This window comes from Barbus barbus, assembly GCF_936440315.1.
Source record: "Barbus barbus genome assembly, chromosome: 15".
NCBI classification, from domain to species: domain Eukaryota; kingdom Metazoa; phylum Chordata; class Actinopteri; order Cypriniformes; family Cyprinidae; genus Barbus; species Barbus barbus.
Genome location: NC_136743.1, coordinates 7,228,913 through 7,251,053, shown reverse-complemented (window position 1 = coordinate 7,251,053; position 22,141 = coordinate 7,228,913). Strand labels below are relative to the sequence as shown.

General features: G+C 35.9%; 2 protein-coding genes across 4 annotated transcripts in view; both read right to left on the bottom strand.

Annotated features, from left to right (window-relative positions):
- Window positions 1-12,142, bottom strand: part of LOC306881750 (kin of IRRE-like protein 1) — a gene marked incomplete at both ends in the record, with an annotated part of 31,976 nt that extends 19,834 nt beyond the window's left edge. The window contains one exon of the mRNA XM_079435999.1: window positions 12,097-12,142. Within this exon, the coding sequence (XP_079292125.1) occupies window positions 12,097-12,142 (46 nt within the window). The remainder of the gene's footprint in view (window positions 1-12,096) is intronic.
- Window positions 12,143-16,876: 4,734 nt separating this feature from the next.
- The window catches only part of LOC306881685 (cell adhesion molecule 3-like), a 65,097-nt gene continuing 59,832 nt past the window's right edge, over window positions 16,877-22,141 (bottom strand). For 2 of the 3 annotated variants that reach the window (XM_079435887.1, XM_079435886.1), the window contains one exon: window positions 16,878-20,033. In XM_079435887.1, the coding sequence (XP_079292013.1) occupies window positions 19,915-20,033 (119 nt within the window). In that variant the 3' untranslated portion in view covers window positions 16,878-19,914. Of the gene's footprint in view, window positions 20,034-22,141 lie in introns of all 3 variants that reach the window. The other variant, XM_079435885.1, reaches the window with a different exon arrangement.

The following is a 22,141-nucleotide window of genomic DNA, read 5'->3' as shown; positions in this document are numbered from 1 at the left end:
TCATGTCATTTCTCATTTAGGCTGTGCTTCTCTCACACAGTTTGTACTCCTATAAAAATCTGACATTCTCAGATTTTTTTCACGATGAAACCAAATCTTTGCCGTGTCTCCTTAAGGTGTGATGGTGAATAAGTAACAAGAATGAAACATAACCCTGAGGATGTCATCAGAAATTAAGGCTAAAAATATATTTAAAATCTTTTATGCTGCACTGAAAAGGGTGTAGGAACCATTTTCACTCAGAAAAATGCTAGTAAATTTCATGAACAATTACAAAGAAACAGCAAGTAACACATTGAATTAAACATTCAATTTAAAGAGTTTACTTCCAGAATAAATTTCCTGATAATTTGCTCAACCTCATGTCATCCAAAATGTTCATTTCTTTCTTTCTTCAGTCGAAAATAAATTAAGGTTTTTGAGGAAAACATTCAAGGATTTTTCTCCATAAAGAGGACTTCAATGGTGGTCATTGGGTTGAAGGTCCAAATTGCAGTTTCAATGCAACTTCAAAGGGCTCTACATGTTTTCAGCTGAGAAATAAGGGTCTTATCTAACAAAATGATCATCATTTTCTAAAAAATAAATAAATAAAAATTATATACTTTTTAACCACAAATGCTTGCCTTGCACTAGTTCTGCGATGCGCGCCCGTGACTTCACACATTATGTAATCACATTGGAAAGGTCATGCATGGTTAGTTCTTCGTCTGTATATCTTTGTCTTCGTCTGTTCGTCTTTGATTCAGAAAGGTAGGGTAGGGCGAAAAACATTCTTTGCACGTTCTCTTTGAAAACACTGGGTCGGTACTTCCGCCTATTTCCGCCTAGTCGAGCTAGTGCAAAGAGTATTTGTGGTTACAAAGTATAGATTTTTTTTTTTTTTGAAAACTGCTAGACAAGACCCTTATTCCTCGGCTGGGATCATGTAGAGCTCTTTAAAGCTGCACTGAAACTGCAGTTTGGACCTTCATCCTATTGGCTCCCATTTAAGTCAAATATATGGAGAAAAATCCTGGAATGTTTAAATCAAAAACTTCAATTTCTTTGCAACTGAAGAAAGAAGGACATGGACATCTTGGGTGACATGGGTAAATTATCAGGGAATTGTCAGGGACCAATTCTCACTATTAACTACAAATTTTGCCTCAATAAACTCCTAATTTGCTGCTTATTATTTGCTTATTAGTTGTTATGTTAGGTATGGGGTAGGATTAAGGGATCTAAAATATGGTCATGCAGAATAAGGCATTAATATGTGCTTTATAAGTGCCAATAAACAGCCAGTATGCTAGTAATATGCATGCTAATAAGCAACTAGTTAATTGGTCCAGAAACTAACATGTTACCATAATTTAAAAAAATAAAATAAAATTCAGACGTAATTGCAACACCATTTGTTCTATGGAAATGAATGATACCTCAAATCATCTGACTTGTTAAGGAGATATGTGCTACTATACTCAAAGACTTATGATTTTTGACTGATGGACAATAAAACGAATCACAGAATTATAAATAAGGAGGGACCCAAGCAAGATAATAATATCATAAAGCATGGATTACCAAACTTTGAAATCTGAATATATAAAAAGCTTGTTTATTTTTTGGGGGAGTCCTAGTGTAGATTTTTTTCCCACCTCCCCCCACAAATGTAAATTCAAATGGACATATTGGAATGACAAAGAGAGAGCAGCTGCAGTATAGCAGAGGGACATATTCGGCTCGCCAGCGCATCGCCGAAAAACTAGAACATGCAGAGGGTCGTCTCCCGAAAATCCAGCACGCCCTCCTCTCTCTCTCCCCATACATCCAGTTATCTCTTACGCTGTTTCCATCCATTCTCCCACATTCTTCCCTCTACCGCTTCCATCCAAATCCTAAAGTTCTGTCGCCATAGCAACAACTGTCGTCTGCAAAAATTACCCCAAAAATCTCTTTATATGCGTGCTGCTTGCTGCCCACCCTGTCTCTAGTGATGCTGTTTAGAGAGAATCAGTGATATTGAGAATCAGCAAATGAATTCAAAGAGACAAGCAGACAGACAAACGACAAGCCTTTAATTACAGCAACAAACAAACACAATGACAGACAGATGCAACCTCTCAGAATGGAGCAGAAAATACAAAGAAAGAATGAACAGGTATCATGATGGGGAGAACCATTGCCATGGTAACAGAGAAACGAGTGAGTGTGAAAGCGGGGTAGGAAGGTAGAGAGAAGGGAGGGGGGAAGCATGCCGTTGCCATGGTAACTAAAGAGGAGGGTATCCTGAGAGAGACAGACAGGCTAAAAACACAAAAGACACATTAAGGAAGAGGGAAACCGCTTCTCTCGTTATCTTCTCTCTCTTTCTCGTTCTATTCCTCTCGGCTGTCCAGTGCACCCACTCATTCAAGCAGAGCTGCTTCCATTTGCAAATCTAATGTGTGTATGTGTGCGCACAGAAAAGAGCAGTGATTGAGTGCATGTGCATGTATGTGCACTGCATGTGAGCTTGAGAAACTGCAGCGGGACAGAGCATGTTTGTGTGTGTCTGAAAAATAAAAGGAATAAAGCTATATCTCTTTCTGCTAAAATATCACGTATATGATTTATAATAAACATGTATATTTAAGTTCAAAAACAATTAGTGATTTTCATGAATATGAATATAAATTTAGACTAAAATAGTATAGATAAAAAATAAATAAATTTATATAACAAAATAAAATAGTAGCTAAAATAAATAAATATATGTATTTATTATTAAAATTTATTATTAAAGTTTATTTATTTCATTTGTTAATCTCTCTATATATCAATAAATGATTAAATATTGTATATAATATATAATGTTGTTGAAAACAAGATTAAAAAGCTGCCTTTAAATAAACATTTTTAGATAAAAATAAGATCTATGCAGAGATGTAAAAATATATAAAAAATAAAAATTATAGACAGACAGACAGACAGATAGATAAAATTAAATAATAAATAAATACATCTATTATTAATACATTATTAATAGATTTATTTTTAAGCTCTACATACAGTGAATGAATGAATGAATGAAATAAAATAAATAAATAAATAAATAAATGAATGAATGATACATTTATTTAGCTCTAAACACACACACACACACACACACACACAAACTGTATGTAAGACATATACAATGACGTAAAAAAAAAAAAAGAAATACGCGACCCTGCAGATGATAAATGGTTTGGGGAATAGATGAATGGATGCTGTCATAGCACTGAAAAATATAGTCAGTAGTGTTTTAAGTTAGAATATCTTGACTCATTAGTGTTCCTGTAGCTCAAACAGTACAGTAAGTTCGATGGGAATGGGTTCAATCCCCAGGGAAGTCCTAAACTGACAAAATGTATACCTTGAATGCAGTATAATTTGCTTTGGATATAAATGTCTGCCAAACACATAAATGTAAGTGTATTAGCAATCAGTCAGTCAGAAGAAGAACAGAGGAGATTCATGCCAGCAATCTCTCTCAAAACCAGCTGTTGACTTTATAAGCACAACATCCTCGGCATCCCATGATTGTCAGCGCTGTTTTGAGAACAATGTACTGATTTTACAAGTTAAAGTTTGGCCTGTGTAATCCTTCACTGTCATTTGAATCATTCTGGGAATCCTTCAGCCTAATGCCAAAGGATCTGTACCGCTGCCCTAAAGGTTGCAAGTTCAGTTACAAATAGAGATGACCCAAACACTGTGATTAATCCAACTCTATCTTTTCTGCCCTTGAGCTACAAACTTAACCCCGAGCGGCTGTGGGAGGGTTACATTTACTGCAAATCACTTTAGATGACTAACTATCCAACAGACTGTCTTCTAGGAGCAAAACCATACGCAATTCGACACTGACACTGACATAGCAGTTAATCTATTGCAAATAAGAAAGAAATTAAGAAAGAAAGAAAGAATTAAAAATACATTTTGGAAGTGGGTCATGGATCAATGAAATACTTATTTTTCAGTTGTAGGTTGTTTTTTATGATTATTATGTATGTATGTATGTATGGTGATTATGATGACATTAGTAAAAAGCTCAGATTTTTACATTTGGCCTCCATTTGGTTCACATTGTAAGATTATAAAGAATGAGCAGAACCAGAACAAAGGAAGCACATGTTTGCTATTTCACGCAGGATTTAAGTTTGTTTTTAGGGGGAGCCGCATTGCCAGGTTCCATTTAAACATGTCAATGCCAAATGTCAAATGCACAAACCATGTCAAAGATCACCTTGAGGCGAGCAGTAAACACACTAAAATAAAAAAACAAATGCACAAGATGGAAAACCTGGTGCTTTGTGAAACACTCACCTGCTGTTAAATCTTAATGTAAATATTTTTTGGTAACACTTTATGTAAAGCTTTTATGTATAATGCATTATAAAGGGTCATTAAAGGGTATAATGCATTGCAGTTATTCATAATGTGTGTTGTAATACATTATATCTTATCGTAAATAGTTATAACCAAATTTAGAATGCATAGTGTAACAGTGAATTAATAAGTGTTATGAAGTTTTAACTGTGGTTACAATTATTCATGTGATTGTACAGTGCATTATAATGCATAAAAACTACTTTTATAATGCATTATACATAAAGGCTTTGGTAAAGTCTTACCATTATTTTGACCTGAGAATGAACATATATTTCATATACTCCTCCTCTTATTGCTTTGTCTAATAATCAAATCCTTTTAATATGTTAATGTGTGTGTGTGCACATTTATTCATTCATTGTTGGTGAGCATTGCTGTTTCTGCATCATCCAATGCACTTTCATTCTCCATTTGTCATGTATTACTACGATCCGCAGTCTTGTGCACGAAAGGTGCTTTGTGTTCTAGCAGCCATCTGATTGGGCGATGGTGACGAAGGTCAGCTTCTGATTGGCTGAGGTATTTTGTTCTGTCCACTTAGCTCTTGTCCCTCCCTGAGATGGTTCTCACCTCGTTTGCTCTCTTTTTTCTCTTCCTCTCCCTCCCAACCTATAACGTCTCATATATTTCTGTAAGTTTCTGCCAGTCCCTTTGTGAGTTGCTATGGTTACCAGGTCTCTCGCACTCCCCCACTTCACCCCATCTCCCTCCCTCTCTGCCTCTGCTTCCAGGGTTGCTATAGTAACAGATTTATTTTAAAAAAGAGACAGCGCAAAAAAGAAATTTCCCCCTTCATGCCCCCCGCTCTCCTCCTCAGTGATAACTGCAGTGCTCTCACACATATACATTCACATATGCTAACAACAAAGCATCACTAATGACATCATCACAAACAACAGTAAAATGAATGTTCAGACAAACCAATGAATGTTGATTCCAGATCTAGTGCAAACATAGTTTCCATTCAAGTTCAAGTAGGTTCATGCACATCATCTATTATATTAAGGTCAATTAGCTGTTGAAGCCCAGTGCTGGGACTGTAGGCACTGAGAGCACATGCTGTAGGGGTGCAATTCAAAATCTACATTGCATCAGTTTTGGGGTAATTTTTTATATAAGGAAAACCAGGGCAAGTTGTCACTGTTTTTATTTATGGAATACATCTGGTTTTGAAAGTCTCACCTTTTTGTCTTAAGAAAGAAAAAAAAAAAAAAAACACATCTACCTTTTGTGACCCATGATGTTACAATATATGAGGTATGTTGTCACAATGCGAACACATAAATAATAAAAAAAGAAAATATTAGAAAAAAAGCCACCAAATATATATTTGTATTTAAAATGCATGTAATATTTTTTCAGCAATAATGTAAACTGTTAAGCAATTATGAAACAAAAAAATATGGAATATCACAATACATAATATATTACGCATGATCTTGGCCTACCAAAATTATGCCAGTGTTATTTTAGCATCAGTGAGATACTATTGTAATTTTTATATATATAAATTTTATTCATCTTTGTTATAATGCTAGTTAATAAGAATACAACTATTTATTTTACTTGATTTATTTTACCTATATTAAAATACATAAAATAAATAACGGTTAATTGCTAGTTCATGTTAGCTTAGGTCCATTAAATAATGTTAACAGAACCAACATTTACATTGCCTAAGAATAATCAATTATTCCGAAGCCTTTTTGTATTATGCATTATAAATTTTTTTTTAATGCATTAATTATGCCTTGCAATGCACCTTATAATGCATTGTACAATCTCATGAATAACCAGAGTTAATTATACATTATCAATTCATTGTTACACTATGGATTTTAAATTAGTTTATAATTATTTACCACAAGATATAATGTATTACAACGCACATTATGATTAATTATAATGTATTATACATAAAGGCTTTAAGTAAAATGCATTTTTTATTGTTAGTTCATGGTAACAAATGTTAACAAACGAAACCTTATTGTAATATGTTACTTTTTTATATATTTTATTTTATTTCAGTTAACATTTATTTCAAGTGACAATTGTTTTGGTTGTAGTTTTGGTCATATCACAATCATACACAAAAATCTAGTTAAAATAGTAAAACAGCAACAATTTTTAAAAACAACACTAAAGAAAATTTGTTTAAATGGAGTTGTGACAAAACCTCATAGTTACCTGTGACAACTTGCCCCAGTCTTTATATATAAGATTGTCCCTTCGAATTATACCATTACTAGATGTTCTCATGGTTACAGTTTAAAAATAGGTTCAAATATGTGTATATGTGTGCCTTTATACACCTGTACTCACGGTCTCCTCCTGTATCCACAAAGTCTCATTCTTGTCCAAACGTGCACGTATGTCTTCACACCTGTGCCCCAGTTATTCATCTAACAAAATTACTGCTGCCTACTGGTAACCCACTGGAGAGATCTCTAGCCCAGACAGATCTGGGACTGATATTTCTTCTACACAAGCATCGGCTTCTCATATAAATGAGATGTTTCCTGATGATCATCTCTGCGCTGAAATTAATGACTATCTGCTCCTGGATTAAACACATGCATGTTTATACCAGTCCAGGCACAAATGACTATATATAAACAACTATTGCAAGTGTGTTGAGCAACATGGTGCACTAATAATAATATACTATGCAAAGCAATCGGCTCTTTATAAATAGAAATCCAGGCATTTGAAGACATTCCATCACTGTAGTTGTTACAAGAAAACACCGCTAATGCAGTTTGGTCCACCTGCCAACTAAATGTAATGCTCACTAGTTTCCCAAGTAATTAAACAGACTTGCGTAGCTAAAAATATCAAATGTCTCACATTGGTGTAAGTGTCATCCAAAATAAATGTTCATCTACTGCCTTATTACAAAGTGCAGGGAAACATTCCTGTAAATCGGTGTCTTCTAGATGCTGTTAGACTGGAACGCTACCGGTCTATGAATGAGAAAACTGCACTTGTACAGATGCTTGGGACTAAAATAGCCTGTTACAATCTGCTTGGAAAACAATGTTAATCAAACTTTTCTATATTCTTTGAAATAGAGTTGTAACATCGGGCATCAAACATTTATGTCTCAGTACAAGTCGTACAGTGTGTAAGGACAGTGTTATTTTAGTAACATTAAGATACTTTATTAGCTTTTATTAATATTTTGAATGAGCTTTTATTTGTATAATTTCTGTTTCTTTTTTTTTTTTTTAGTAAAGCCCGGCTCACACTGTGCGATTTTGGCCACGATTTGGTTGTCTGAGACAAATTTTGAAAATCCTAAAATCCTAAAAGATTCCTATAATCCTAGGCTAAAATCGGTTGTCTAGATCGCTGGTTTGACATGTTCACCGACAGCCGATTAATGGCCGTTGCGATCAATTTTTTCCTCCGATTAAATTCTGGCAGTGTCAGAAGATTTCAGACACTTTCCTAAAGTGTGACATCTCCAGACTCCTACGACGACCGTTAAACCAAGAACCAATAGGAGCACTGAACTTGATGACGCAATTAGCGCGACAACTTCAAACCATTCATGTAAAAACAATATATGTACAAAGTAAAGTTTATTTATTAAGGGGCAGGATGTTTAAACTCGAATAACAAAATTACCTCAAGTTCGCTCTGTAGAACTGGAAGTCCATAAAGTCCTCTTTTGCCCAGCCATGACTTGCTCCACACACGTCGTCTTTTTCGTTTAGTTTTTTTTTTAACATCAAGGCATGTAATTAATAAAACTAACGCTACACGTTGCTGTTGTTTGCTAGCTACCATTATAGCGAGAGAACGCGGGTCACGTATTGATGACGTAAAACTCCGGACAAGTCTTCTTGAGTACGTCCGTTTTTATCGCGTCTTGACTGTCGTACAGTCTGACATTAAGACAACTGAGATCCTACAGTCTGACATGGGGATCATGTTCGTACAGTGTGACAAACAACAATCGCAAAAGACTATTAAAAATCGCACAGTGTGAGCCCGGCTTAATTTTGTGTTGTCATTTGTATTATTATTTTACAAATATGTATATATACATTTTATTTATTATTATTAATTTTAATTTATTTTAGTTAAGCACATCAAGATAAACTAAATGAAAACTAACTGAAATAAAATATTTTTAATGTAAAATAAAGATTTTGTATTTATTTATTTATTTGTATCAGTTAAAGTGTACAGATTTGGGGAAATTAAATTATAAATAAAATGCAATAATTTTTTAATATTGCAATTATTAATGTAGTATATGTTAATACTCCTAACTAATTCCAGTAGTACACTTAAAGGGACAGTTCACCCAAAAATGAAAATTCTGTCATTATTTACTCACCCTCAAGTTTTTTCCAAACCTGTATGAGTTTCTTTCTTCTGTTGAACATTAAAAAAAAAGATATTTGAAGAATGTGGGTAACCAAACAGATGATGGGCCCTACCCACATTCTTCAAAATATCTTCTTTTGTGTTCAACAGAAGAAAGAAACTCATACAGGATTGGAAACGCTTGAGGGTAAGTAAATGATGATTTTTAGGTTAACTATTAACAATCTCCCAAACTTGTTTTTGCATTTCATGTAGTTATATTTCAGCTGCAAAGCACACTGGGTAATAGGCATCACTACTGCATGTTGCTTGATGATTTCAAATGTTTTTCTTCCACAACACTGTATTCTGCTGTTCATTGTCTCCTAAAAGAATATACTTAATGTATAACAATAACCTAAAGAAAACAATGTGTTGGAAGATTTTTTTGTATTTCTCTCACGATCAGACTCCTCAGATTTTTAACTGCATATCTCTTTCGTTCTCTGTATGATGGTGTTGAGTGACAGAAATCTACCAGCTCTGATTGTGTTTGTCAAATATGCAAATCACATACTTTCCACAAACACAAGCACGGGTGCACAACATGCTACACAGTACATTCAAGTAAAGCATATAGCAAATCTCAACTGTCTGATTATTTATATTGTTGCAAAATTTACTATTCAGCTCATTATACAAAGCTGGTTATATATATATATATATATATATATATATATATATATATACACACACACACATACATACAATTTTATCCACAAGCTATATTATATTGCATATCTTAAATGCTTGTATCATCGCAAAATGCAAATTTGATGTGCTAAATGCAACTATAAAGCATGCAAATGTTGAGATATTATAAACATTAATATCATGAATTTCTGCAAAGCTGCTTTGAAATCATGTGTACTGTGAAAAAATTGGACTTGACTAAAAACAAAATACAAATAATTTAAATAAACTCTGATTCTGCTATTTCATTAGTGAATGGATACAAATTGAATGGATACAAATTATGCGTGTGTGTAAATTGTATGTAACATCATTCATATGGAATTTGTTACATTCGATTCAAAGGGACAGTTTATGTAAAAATGGACTCATGAACGATTTAGAAAGTTCCTTCTGTTTTTTCTTGAATAAGACCAAATGTTTTCACATCACAGCACACTGAAAACAACAAATAATGTCAAAGATCTAAAAAGGTCAGTGTTTTTCTTCTGTACAGCGTGGTCATGTGGTCACGGTGCGTTTACACAAGGGCTCTCCAGATCACACCAGGAATGTTAAAGACATAATACTGCAGACTAATTAAAAAATAACATCATTTTCTCCTCTGTCCTCCCTCAATCTTTTCTTTCCCTCCCTCTGCATTTCTTCCTTTGACAGATTGAGTCGGGCCTGTCTCCTTATCTCTCCATCATGCTATCCCTCCATCACAACATGTCTGTGTCACTCTGTGCTCTCACTCTCAATCAATCCATCACTCTCCCTCTCTCTTTCTCTTCTCTGAATCCCTCCTTCAGAGAAAGTTGCTGACACTTCCTGCAAACAGGTCTCACCTCCCTCAATCTCTTTCTTTCATCACCTCTCTCGCTCTCTCTGTGTCTCTCTCTATAGCACCATCTTCACATGAAAATCTGCTAACAAGTATCAGATCTGAGAGAAGGCACTCTCTGATCTTCACCTACACATCCACAGATATTTGCAGACACACCGGTTGAAGTAAGAAGCTCAAAATGTCTGTGTTATTATTATCTCTAATGTTCTATTGAGTTTGAATTTGCTGTCTTTATATTTGGGGCCCCGGGGACCCCAGTGATCTATGTCTAATAGCGATTTCAAAATTAATCTAGTTTCCCTTCAAATTATATATGTTCTTCTGATAGTAAGGTAATAGAAGGTAACATGATGACTTAATGTTTTTTCAAAATTGGCCAGCAACTGTCATAAATAATGAAATACAAAAGACAAAACGCCAACAGAATAACAAACAACACTGAAATAATGCTACATACAGCTAAATATTATAAAAAAGCAACATACAACAGTCAATATAGTCTAAAATAAACTAATAAATAACTAATCTTTTTACATAATATATTTTTATTTAATTTTTACTTAAATTATTACTTAATTATGATTACTTTTTACTTATAAAGAAAAGTGTTCCCGCAGGGAACTTTGGGAATGCCCCTTTCTCCATACTCTATAAATCAATTCACACTTTTCACTTACTAATAACATATTATTTCTACAATATGTCATTTTCCCATAATTTATAAGGTAATTCATAACATTCACTTCTAATAACATGTTTTTAAAATATGTTTCCATTAGAATTAAATGCATTGTCTTACATGTGTTACACATATAAGGTTCTTACATATATACATGCATGTAGCTATAAAACAAATATTATATATATATATATATATATACACATATACACATATATACACATACATATATATACATATACACATATATACACATACATATACACATATATACATATACATATACACATATACACATATATATACACATATATACACATATATGTCACATATATATATACACATACATATACATATATATATATATATATATATATATATATACACATATACATATACATACACACACATACATATGTACACACACACACACACACACACACACAAATATAAATATATATATATATATATATTAGCTGTAACGTGTGTGTAGGTTATATATACATGCACACACACACACACACACAATTATATAGCAACAAGTTTTTTTTGTCAGTCATTCTTGGCGGCAAAACGGAGCCCACCTTTCTTTCATATTCACGTCACTTCACATTCACTGATACACTTTACACTACAGTCACGTTCGTCCGCGGACCTCATCTATAGCCGTGGTTTCTTCCCAGTCAAATACCGCCGTCACCGGCGCGTCCCGCGGATAAAGGCTTTCACTGCACCGTCACGCGCACGCGAGCAAGACGGAAGGCACGAGACCCTGAACTACAAAGCGCGAGGTGCACGGCGGCGGATCAAAGGTGCAAACATAATCCTGCAATCTTCCATTAATAACGGCAATAAAAAGGAAGTATATGGAGACTATAAAATTGAGATTTCTATATAAAAAAAAGATCAGCATTTAAAATAATTTACGCGCATAAAGGTCAGTCACCAGTGTGATGCTGTCCAAAACCTACTAAAAAGCATCACACGAGATCATGCAACAAATCGCTATTTAAGCTCTAGAGTTACCATAGTAACAAAATTAAAACACCTTCCGCTGTGAGAGAGACAGACACATTGAACGGAGTCATTTGGCTCCTTGTGAAGACGGCTCGTGTCTTACCTCTCTGAACACTGATGGCCAAAGTTAAAATCCAGAGGCAAGTCATGCTGAAGCCCATCTGCGCCTCTGTCACTCAGAAAACACACCATCAATTCATCTTCTTCATGCTGGACCGGTGCTGGGGATGTCATTCGGTCTGCGTTCATTCATTCATTCATTCATTCAGCGCGTGTTTCTTTTCTCCTCAGCAGAAACGGGCGAGATGTGCGCTGGAAATCTCTTTCTTCCAGCAAATCTCAGTTTTTGATTGTTGAGGAGAGACGCAGCGCTCTGAGATCACCGGAGGAATCGCTCGGTACTGCGCCGATCTCTCTCTCTCTCTCACACACACACACACTCTCTCTCTCACTCTCTCTCTCTCTCTCTCTCTCTCTCTCTCTCACACACACTCTCTCTCTCTCTCTCTCTCTCTCTCTCACACACACACACTCTCTCTCTCTCTCTCTCTCACTCTCTCTCTCTCTCTCACTGCGTTTGTCGTCCTTACACGCTGTTCAATGTCATAGCTCGTCAGATCATATACACACATATGGATATAAAATTTAATATCTTCACCTTTTAAATTCTGCCGGCTGTTCAATCAGACGACCATGATTATTCAAATAAGGAGCAGTTGAGAATTGACATGTTATCATATAGGCTATATATATAGGGAAGACCGGGGCTAGTTGTCATAGGGGCAGGTTGTCACAAGGGCTACCGTCGTTAAACTGCAAGTGTTTGATTTCTGTAGCATGTTGATTTTTCACATTTTTTTTAACACTCTTTTCTAATTTAAAATGACAAATACCATAATATTTTTGAAAAGCAATGAATGAAGCCATAATAATATGGACGTAGATTTTACTAAAAGGCTGTAAAGGCTAAAACTGCTGAACTGCTAAAACTGTTTTTTCTCATGCATTTTCGTTTGTTTTTCATAACTCTTGTACTGTTCCATGTTTTTTTATTTGAAATACAGGCGTATAAGCTCTAGATTTATTTAGGATACTTTTTATATCTTCAGTATTCTCAAATTATTGTCAGTAAACAGCAGCTGGCCAATGTGACAACATGCCCCATGTTCCTATAGTGACAGTGAAAATATGCTAGTTTTCGTCATAGGTACACTTCAACTATGAGAGACAGAATGGGGGGAAAGAATCCAGGAAATCACACTGTCTGATTTTTAAAGAAATTATTTGCAAATTATGGTGGAAAATAAGTATTTGGTCAATAACAAAAGTTCATCTCAATACTTTGTTATATACCCTTTGTTGGCAATGACAGAGGTTCACAAGGTTTTCACACACTGTTGCTGGTATTTTGGCCCATTCCTCCATGCAGATCTCCTCTAGAGCAGTGATGTTTTGGGGCTGTCGCTGGGCAACATGGACTTACAACTCCCTCCAAAGATTTTCTATGGGGTTGAGATCTGGAGACTGGCTAGGCCACTCCAGGACCTTGAAATGTTTCTTACGAAGCCACTCCTTCATTGCCCGGGCAGTGTGTTTGGGATCATTGTCATGCTGAAAGACCCAGCCATTTCATCTTCAATGCCCTTGCTGATGGAAGGAGGTTTTCACTCAAAATCTCACGATACATGGCCCCATTCATTCTTTCCTTTACACGGATCAGTCGTCCTGGTCCCTTTGCAGAAAAACAGCCCCAAAGCATGATGGTTCCACCCCCGTGCTTCACAGTAGGTATGGTGTTCTTTGGATGCAACTCCGCATTCTTTCTCCTCCAAACACGACGAGTTGAGTTTTTACCAAAAAGATCTATTTTGGTTTCATCTGACCATATGACATTCTCCCAATCCTCTTCTGGATCATCCAAATGCTCTCTAGCAAACTTCAGACGGGCCCGGACATGTACTGGCTTAAGCAGGGGGACACGTCTGGCACTGCAGGATTTGAGTCCCTGGCGGCGTAGTGCGTTACTGATGGTAGCCTTTGTTACTTTGGTCCCAGCTCTCTGCAGGTCATTCACTAGGTCCCCCCGTGTGGTTCTGGGATTTTTGCTCACCGTTCTTGTGATCATTTTGACCCCACGGGGTGAGATCTTGCGTGGAGCCCCACATCGAGGGAGATTATCAGTGGTCTTGTATGTCTTCCATTTTCTAATAATTGTTCCCACAGTTGATTTCTTCACACCAAGCTGCTTGCCTATTGCAGATTCAGTCTTCCCAGCCTGGTGCCGGTCTACAATTTTGTTTCTGGTGTCCTTCGACAGCTCTTTGGTCTTGGCCATAGTGGAGTTTGGAGTGTGACTGTTTGAGGTTGTGGACAGGTGTCTTTTATACTGATAACGAGTTCAAACAGGTGCCATTAATACAGGTAACGAGTGGAGGACAGAGGAGCCTCTTAAAGAAGAAGTTACATGTCTGTGAGAGCCAGAAATCTTGCTTGTTTGTAGGTGACCAAATACTTATTTTACAGAGGAATTTACCAATTAATTCATAAAAAACCCTACAATGTGATTTCCTGGATTCTTTCCCCCCATTCTGTCTCTCATAGTTGAAGTGTACCTATGATGAAAATTACAGGCCTCTCTCATCTTTTTAGTGGGAGAACTTGCACAATTGGTGGCTGACTAAATACTTTTTTGCCCAACTGTATATATATATATATATACACATACACACAAACACACACACACAGACACACACATATATATATACATACACACAAACACACACACACAGACACACACATATATATATATATACATACACACAAACACACACACACACACACAGACACACACACATATATATATATATATATATATATATACATACACACAAACACATACACACACACACATGCGCACACACACATATATATATATATATATATATATATATATTCAAGAATTCAAAGGATTCAAAGCGTTTATTGTCATGTGCACAGTGAGGAAAAGCAAATTTCATTGTACAGGGAAACTTGCTTTTCCTCACTGTGCACATGACAATAAACGCTTTGAATCCTTGAATATGTATATACAGTGGTGGTCAGAATTATTGGCACCCTTGGTAATTATGATCAAAGAAGGCTGTGAAAATTAATCTGCATTGTTAATCCTTTTTATCTTTTATGAAAAAAAAATCACAAAAATCTAACCTTTCATTGGAAAATAAGAATTTAAAATGTTTTTCTCTAAAACACATTGTCCACAGTTAACGGCACCCTTTTATTCAATACTTTTTGAAACCTCCATTTGCCAGTTTAACAGCTGTAAATGTTCTCCTATAATGCCTGATGAGGTTAGAGAACACCTGACAAGAGATCAGAGACCATTCCTTCATCCAGAATCACTCCAGACCCTTCAGATTCACAGCTCCATGATGGTGCTTCTTCCCTTCAGTTCACCTCACTCATGTTCTACAGGGTTCAGGACTGGAATGGCCATAGCAGAAGCTTGGTTTTGTGCTCAGTGACCCATTTTTTTTTTGAGGTTTGTGTTTGGATTATTGTACGGTTGGAAGATCCAAACATGGCCCATTATAAGATTTATAACAGAATCAGTCACTTGTTGATTTTTTAACTGTTGGTATTTGATAGAATCCATGATGCCGTATGTCTAAACAAGATGTCCAGGAACTCCAGCAGAAATAAAGGCCCACAACATCAAAAATGCAGCAGTATATTTCATTGTACACATGGGGTACTTTTTATCCCTGTGTTCACCAAACCCATCTTGAGTATTTGCTGCTAAAAAGCTAATTTTTTAGTTTCATCTGACCATAGAAGCCAGTCCCATTTGAAGTTCCAGTCGTGTCTGACAACTGAATATGCTAGAGTTTGTTTTTGGATGAGCTAGGAGAATTTTTCTTGAAACCCTCCCGAACAACATGTGGTGATGTAGGTGCTGTTTGACAGTTTTTTAAAAGGTTTTCTGATCCAGAGACTCAACTATTTTCTGCAATTCTCCAGCTGTGGGTCTTGAAGAGTCTTTGGCCACTCAAACTCTTCTTCTCACCGTGCATTAGGACGATATAGACACACGTCCTCTTCCAGGCAGTTTCATAACATTTTCTGTTGATTGGAAATTCTTAATTATTGCCCTGATGGTGGAAATGTGAATTTTCACTGCTCTAGCTCTTTTCTTAAAGCCACTTCACTAATTTGTGAAGCTCAATTATCTTTTGCTGCACATCAGAAATATAGTCTTTGGATTTTTCTCATTGTGATGGATGATTAAGGGAATTTGGACTTTGGTTTTTTTCTCCTATTTATATTCCTGTGAAACAGGAAGCCATGGCTGGATAATTTCATGTTCATAATCCCTGGAGTGCTCAAAATTGTGAATATGAATGGGAATATACTGCTGAGATATTTACCTCATAATAATTTCTAGGGGTGTCAATAATTGTGTCCAACGTGTATTTGAGAAAGACATTTCATAATGAGATTTCCTCCCATTTTCAGTTGTTTTAGTTCAATGAAAGGTTACATTTTTGTGATTTTTTTAAATAAAAGATCAAAAGGATTAATAAATTTTTACAGGCTTTTTTATTCACGTTTATCAAGGGTGTCAATAATTCTGTCCACCACTGTGTATATATATATATATATATATATATATATGTATATATATATAAATTGCATCTTTTTATGTTTGTAAATTTAGAAATTGTTTTTAATAAATATATGGTCAGATCAGGTAGAGACAATAACAACTGCACATTTTCACTTTCCATGTAAATATTACTTTTAAATAACAATATTCTAAGGATTATTTATTTAGGATTAAAATACATTTCAATAATTTGAATAACAATAATAACCACTGAAATTAGGTTACCCCAAATGTATATTTATTTTGAAGTTAACGAGGGATCTGTTTTTGTAACAAAAAGCAAATACTGTCTAAACAGACCATCAAACAAACGGAGCCCACAATGATGATGATCTCAGAGTTCAGTCCCGTTCAGATGACATCATCGGCCATAATACAAATCAACATACATGACAGAATAGCTCCACATGATATGAATATTTATTCAAAAGGAAGACTTATCATTAAAAAAAAAAAATGAATCTAACATAACTCCATGAATGTAATAATACTTTTAGTGTTTCCTGCATCTGTTTGGTGGGCCAGTGTGAAAATCTTCCACGCACGTAAACACAGACACGGGCAATAAATGTGTGCTGGTGTCTGTGCTCGCTTGAGTGTGTAGACTGTTCAAGGCAACACTAATCACATCAAATCATAAAAAATGGCAATTATCAAACAAAACAAAAGTCATGGAAACTATAATCTACATCTTTCAATCTAAGACATTTAGTCATCATAAAAATGATTAAAAAAAAGGAACATAAAATTACAAACAACAGTATACACACCTACAGCAGAATAAAAGTAAACAACATAATTTAAAATTAAGCACTGAGTTAATTGATAGCTAACTGGAAGTTCTACTGCTTGTACAGGACAGAGAAAGAGAGAGAGAGAGAGAGAGAGAGAGAGACATGGATGGGAAGTGAAATGCATTATCGCCCTCTTGTGGCAGTCGATTGTAACTGCTTATTTCACAAACTCATTGTCTGCTGGCATTATTGAGGTATGTGGAGGGAGTCTGAAGGTAAAGGACGGCTTTTGGTTGTAATCGGTCAGTTGCCACTTAGTTGTGACCCACATACGCATTAAACGAATGACCCTGGCATCCCACGTGTACAAAAACACGCCTAAACTTCCATTAACGTTGCAGATGTGATTTAAGAGTCCCTTTTATTGGAGCTAAATTACATTGTATCATTGAAACGTGCATTTCTTTCAAAGCTGCTTTGAAATGACTTCCACTGTGAAAAGTAGTCGACAAATAAAGGTGAATTGAATTAAACTGAAAATTTAAAACGCATGTTTTATTCAGAATTATGATCGGTTTAACACATCATCTCAGTTTTCCAGTGAATAACCACACCTGCCTCTTTTTCCCAGTTTCGCAAGTTAAGAGAACAAATCTTCAAATTTTCACCCATTTAAAGACAATAATTGTTTGGATGAGTCTGGGGTAATACGATTGAAAAATATCACAAGCAGATTCAAACATGCATTGCTTGCATGAGCACTATACCTCAACACCTAAGTCACAGTTCCAACCTTCTCCTATAGGTAAATAGCTACTGAAAAGGAATAAGTGATATAGAAATGACAACTGGCCCCTTTCTGTAATCATATCGTTTACCAGATCTGCATGGATACATGGTGAAGCAGTATTCCTGAATAACAAATTTAAGCACAACACATTAAAATATAGTGTGTAATTTCTGAGCCACCAAACTGAATCAGACTGCATGCCATTGGTTGAGCCAAAGATATATGTTAGGAGGTTGGGATGCTCAAAAAACAGAGCAGTGTTTTGATAGTGCCACAGGGAATCAACCTACGAATGGCTTATTTACAGTACATTCACATTAAGATTGGATAGGAGTAAGGAATTTAGCATGCTAAAAATTACACACCACCTTTAATAAGCCAGATTTAATCAACTGTTTTTTATTAAATAGAATTGCCTCAGTTTATTGCATGATGCAACCGACTAAACCCCCAAACTCCCTTAAATGTCATCATGGTCTGTGGTTACAATGATGGTGTAAGTCTAGAAATAATCTAGCTTTATGACTGTAAGGGGAGGCGAAGAACAGACCAGAAAGTGGTTTGGACGAAAGTGAGAATATGATCGGTAAGAGACAGAAAGAGAGAAAGAGAGCAGTAGTTTGTGTTACCCTGCTTTTTCTGCAAGTCCCGCCACTGAAGAACAGAGAAGATTCATTCCTGAAGGTGGCGTGAGTGAGCGAATCACTGGGCCTGACACAATGACACATCAGGGCACAATGTAATGCATTTAGATTAAGGACCTCATAATAATTATAGTAATAATGATAATAATAATCTTCCCAGGTTGATGAAATGACACTAGACTGTTGCACCAACAGTAAACACCAGAAATCAAACTCAAAGAGAACGTAATTCATACAAATATTACTGAAGTTTTCATAACACCATGTTTTTTTTTTCTATAGTCCAGATATTTTTTTTTTAATCAACTCGGCATTTCCACGCATGTAAGAAAACCAGGCAGGCTCAGAGAGTATATACTGCAATATCAGACAGTGAGGTTAGAGAGAGATAGAGAGATGGAGGATATATTTACAGCACACTGAGTAAAAATGATGCTATATAATCATATATATATATGTATGTATAAATTTATATCGGGGGTCCCACATAATGGTTGCAGGGGCTGCTGTTTTTGCCTGGTTATTCTGTGTGTGTATGATAGTGTAACACTGAGGTGATGTATATGAGTCTGTGTGTGTATCTGTCAGTGATATTGCAGGGTTGCATGGTTTAAATTCAATTTTAAGAATTTAAGACACTTTATGTTCGGTGTGTATTTGCATGCGCGCCTGTTATAAATCTGTGTCTTTCGCTGATTTTGGGAGTAGACCGTGTGTCCTGAAAGTTCATGCATGCACATATCACTGTGCAGCATGTGCCAGAGCCATGGGAGACGAGGAAAGTGTGGTCACTGTCATATTGCCTCTTTTTATTGTTTATGTCTCATCATGTGTGTCATTATGATAATGGAGAAATAGTATGTGTGTGTGTGTGAAAATGAGCCCACGCACCAGTGCATAACTGTCCTGTCTCACTTCCCTGTCCTGTGTGTCGAAGCTTATTTGAGGTCCTTCAGTTCAAACAGGTCAACACTTGTTTTTTTTTTTTTTCCTCACGTATTTCCTCTCTCTCTGCCATCCCCGTTTTTCCCCGTCAGGCTGAGTGAACTGAAGCGTGTGAAGGAAGAGGGTACAGAGGGATGGATCTCTAGATGAAGTACTCTTTCTTGTCATCCACCCCAGAGTGGCCACCCTCAGCGTTAATGATGGCCGTGTCTGCATCAGGAGCATCGTCAGAACCTTTCGCTTCATGAGTCAGGTACGTACCTGCGAGAGAGAGAGAGAGAGAGAGAGAGAGTGAAACCACAACTGTAACAGTTTTCTTTGTTACTGTTATTTGTATATTATCGTCATTAATTGTACATCTTCAGTAATTTGTTGAAAGCTTATTTTATATTAATGCACATTATTTTTTATTTTTATTATTACATCATTTTTATATTTCATGATGAAGACTGGGAGTAATGGCAGCTGAAAATTCAGCTTTGCCATCAAAGGAATAAATTACATTTTAAAAGATATTAAAATAGTAAAGTTTGTTTAAATGAACAATATTATTACACAATAATATTTCACAATATTGCTGTTTTACAGTATTTTTGATCAAATATATGCAGCCTTAGTGGGTATAAGAGATTTTTTCAAAAACAAAAAATCAATTAAATAAACATAGCTTCTAACTAAAAGTTTTATTTTATTTGAAATATTTTTATTTTATTTTACTTATTTTATTATTAAAATTAAATCATATTATTAATGTTAGAAAACGATCATTCTTAAGGAATTTGACTTTCTCTCTTTTCTGTCAATATCGTAGCTTAATTAACTTTAAAGGTATCGTTCACCCAAAAATTAAAATGTTGTCATCATTTACTCACCCTCATGTTGTTCCAAACTGTATGAGTTTCTTTCTTCTGTTGAAGACAAAGAAAGATACTTTGAAGAATGTTTGAAGCATAAAAAATGCTGGTAGCCACTCACTTCCACAGTACTGAAAACAAATACATTGGAAGTCAATGGCTACCAGCAACTGTTACCAACACTCTTCAAAATATCTTCTTTTGTGTTCAGCAGAAGAAAGGAATTCATACACATTTGGAACAACATGAGGGTGAGTAAATGATGACAACATTTTCAGTTTTGGGTGAACTCGCTTTAACAAAGTAATATAGTATCTTAGGCTGCATCTACACATCAAGATCTAACATTTTCACATACCTGAATTTTTCTCACCTTTTTCATTAGACCTAACCGACTCTTTACATTAATACCTCACCAAAGAATATATACAGTATGATCTTTCAGTGCGCAGCTGCATTAAATTATTGTTCAGCATTTTTCCCTGGCTCTCAAACCAGGTTGTTTTCCCCAGATGTATAGTTTCTGACAGCTTTTCTTGAGCTGTATGCTGTAAGTCATAGATAGATACAGAGGGAAAGCTGCAGCACAGCTGTGATGATCTGTTTACAGTGTCCCTCTGTGCAGTGACACAGTCTGTCAGTCTTTGTCAATTGCTGCTTGCACTCTGCAAAATAGCTGCTTTTAAAGGGACATAAGATGGGACCGAACTGCTCTTGCATTTCTGAAATAAAAGAAACTGATGTACTATGCAGACATCAAAATTTCAGAACTCCTTTCCCAGTCCACCTAGTCCACTAAACTATAAAAACAGCTTATTCAGTGTTTGTCACAGTTATGATTTATGATTTATGAATTACCAGTACTTGAGTTAAGGTGTAACATACAAGTAATGTATACAGTATTTGTAATTATTTATGTATAAAAAAAAAAAGTATATATATATATATATATATCCAAATTGGGCCCAAAGTGTAAATATATTGTGTGGCCACCATTATTTTCCAGCACTGCCTTAACCCTCTTGGGCGTGGAGTTCACCAGAGCTTCACAGGTTGCCACTGGAGTCCTCTTCCACTCCTCCATGACAACATCACGGAGCTGGTGGATGTTAGAGACCTTGCGCTCCTCCACCTTCCGTTTGAGGATGCCCCACAGATGCTCAATAGGGTTTAGGTCTGGAGACATGCTTGGCTAGTCCATCACCTTTACCCTCAGCTTCTTTAGCAAGGCAGTGGTCGTCTTGGAGGTGTGTTTGGGGTCGTTATCATGTTGGAATACTCCCCTGCGGCCCAGTCTCTGCTTCAGTATGTCACAGTACATGTTGGTATTCATGGTTCCCTCAATGAACTGTAGCTCCCCAGTGCTGGCAGCACTCATGCAGCCCCAGACCATGACACTCCCACCACCATGCTTGACTGTAGCCAAGACACACTTGTCTTTGTACTCCTCACCTGGTTGCCGCCACACACGCTTGACACCATCTGAACCAAATAAGTTTATCTTGGTCTCATCAG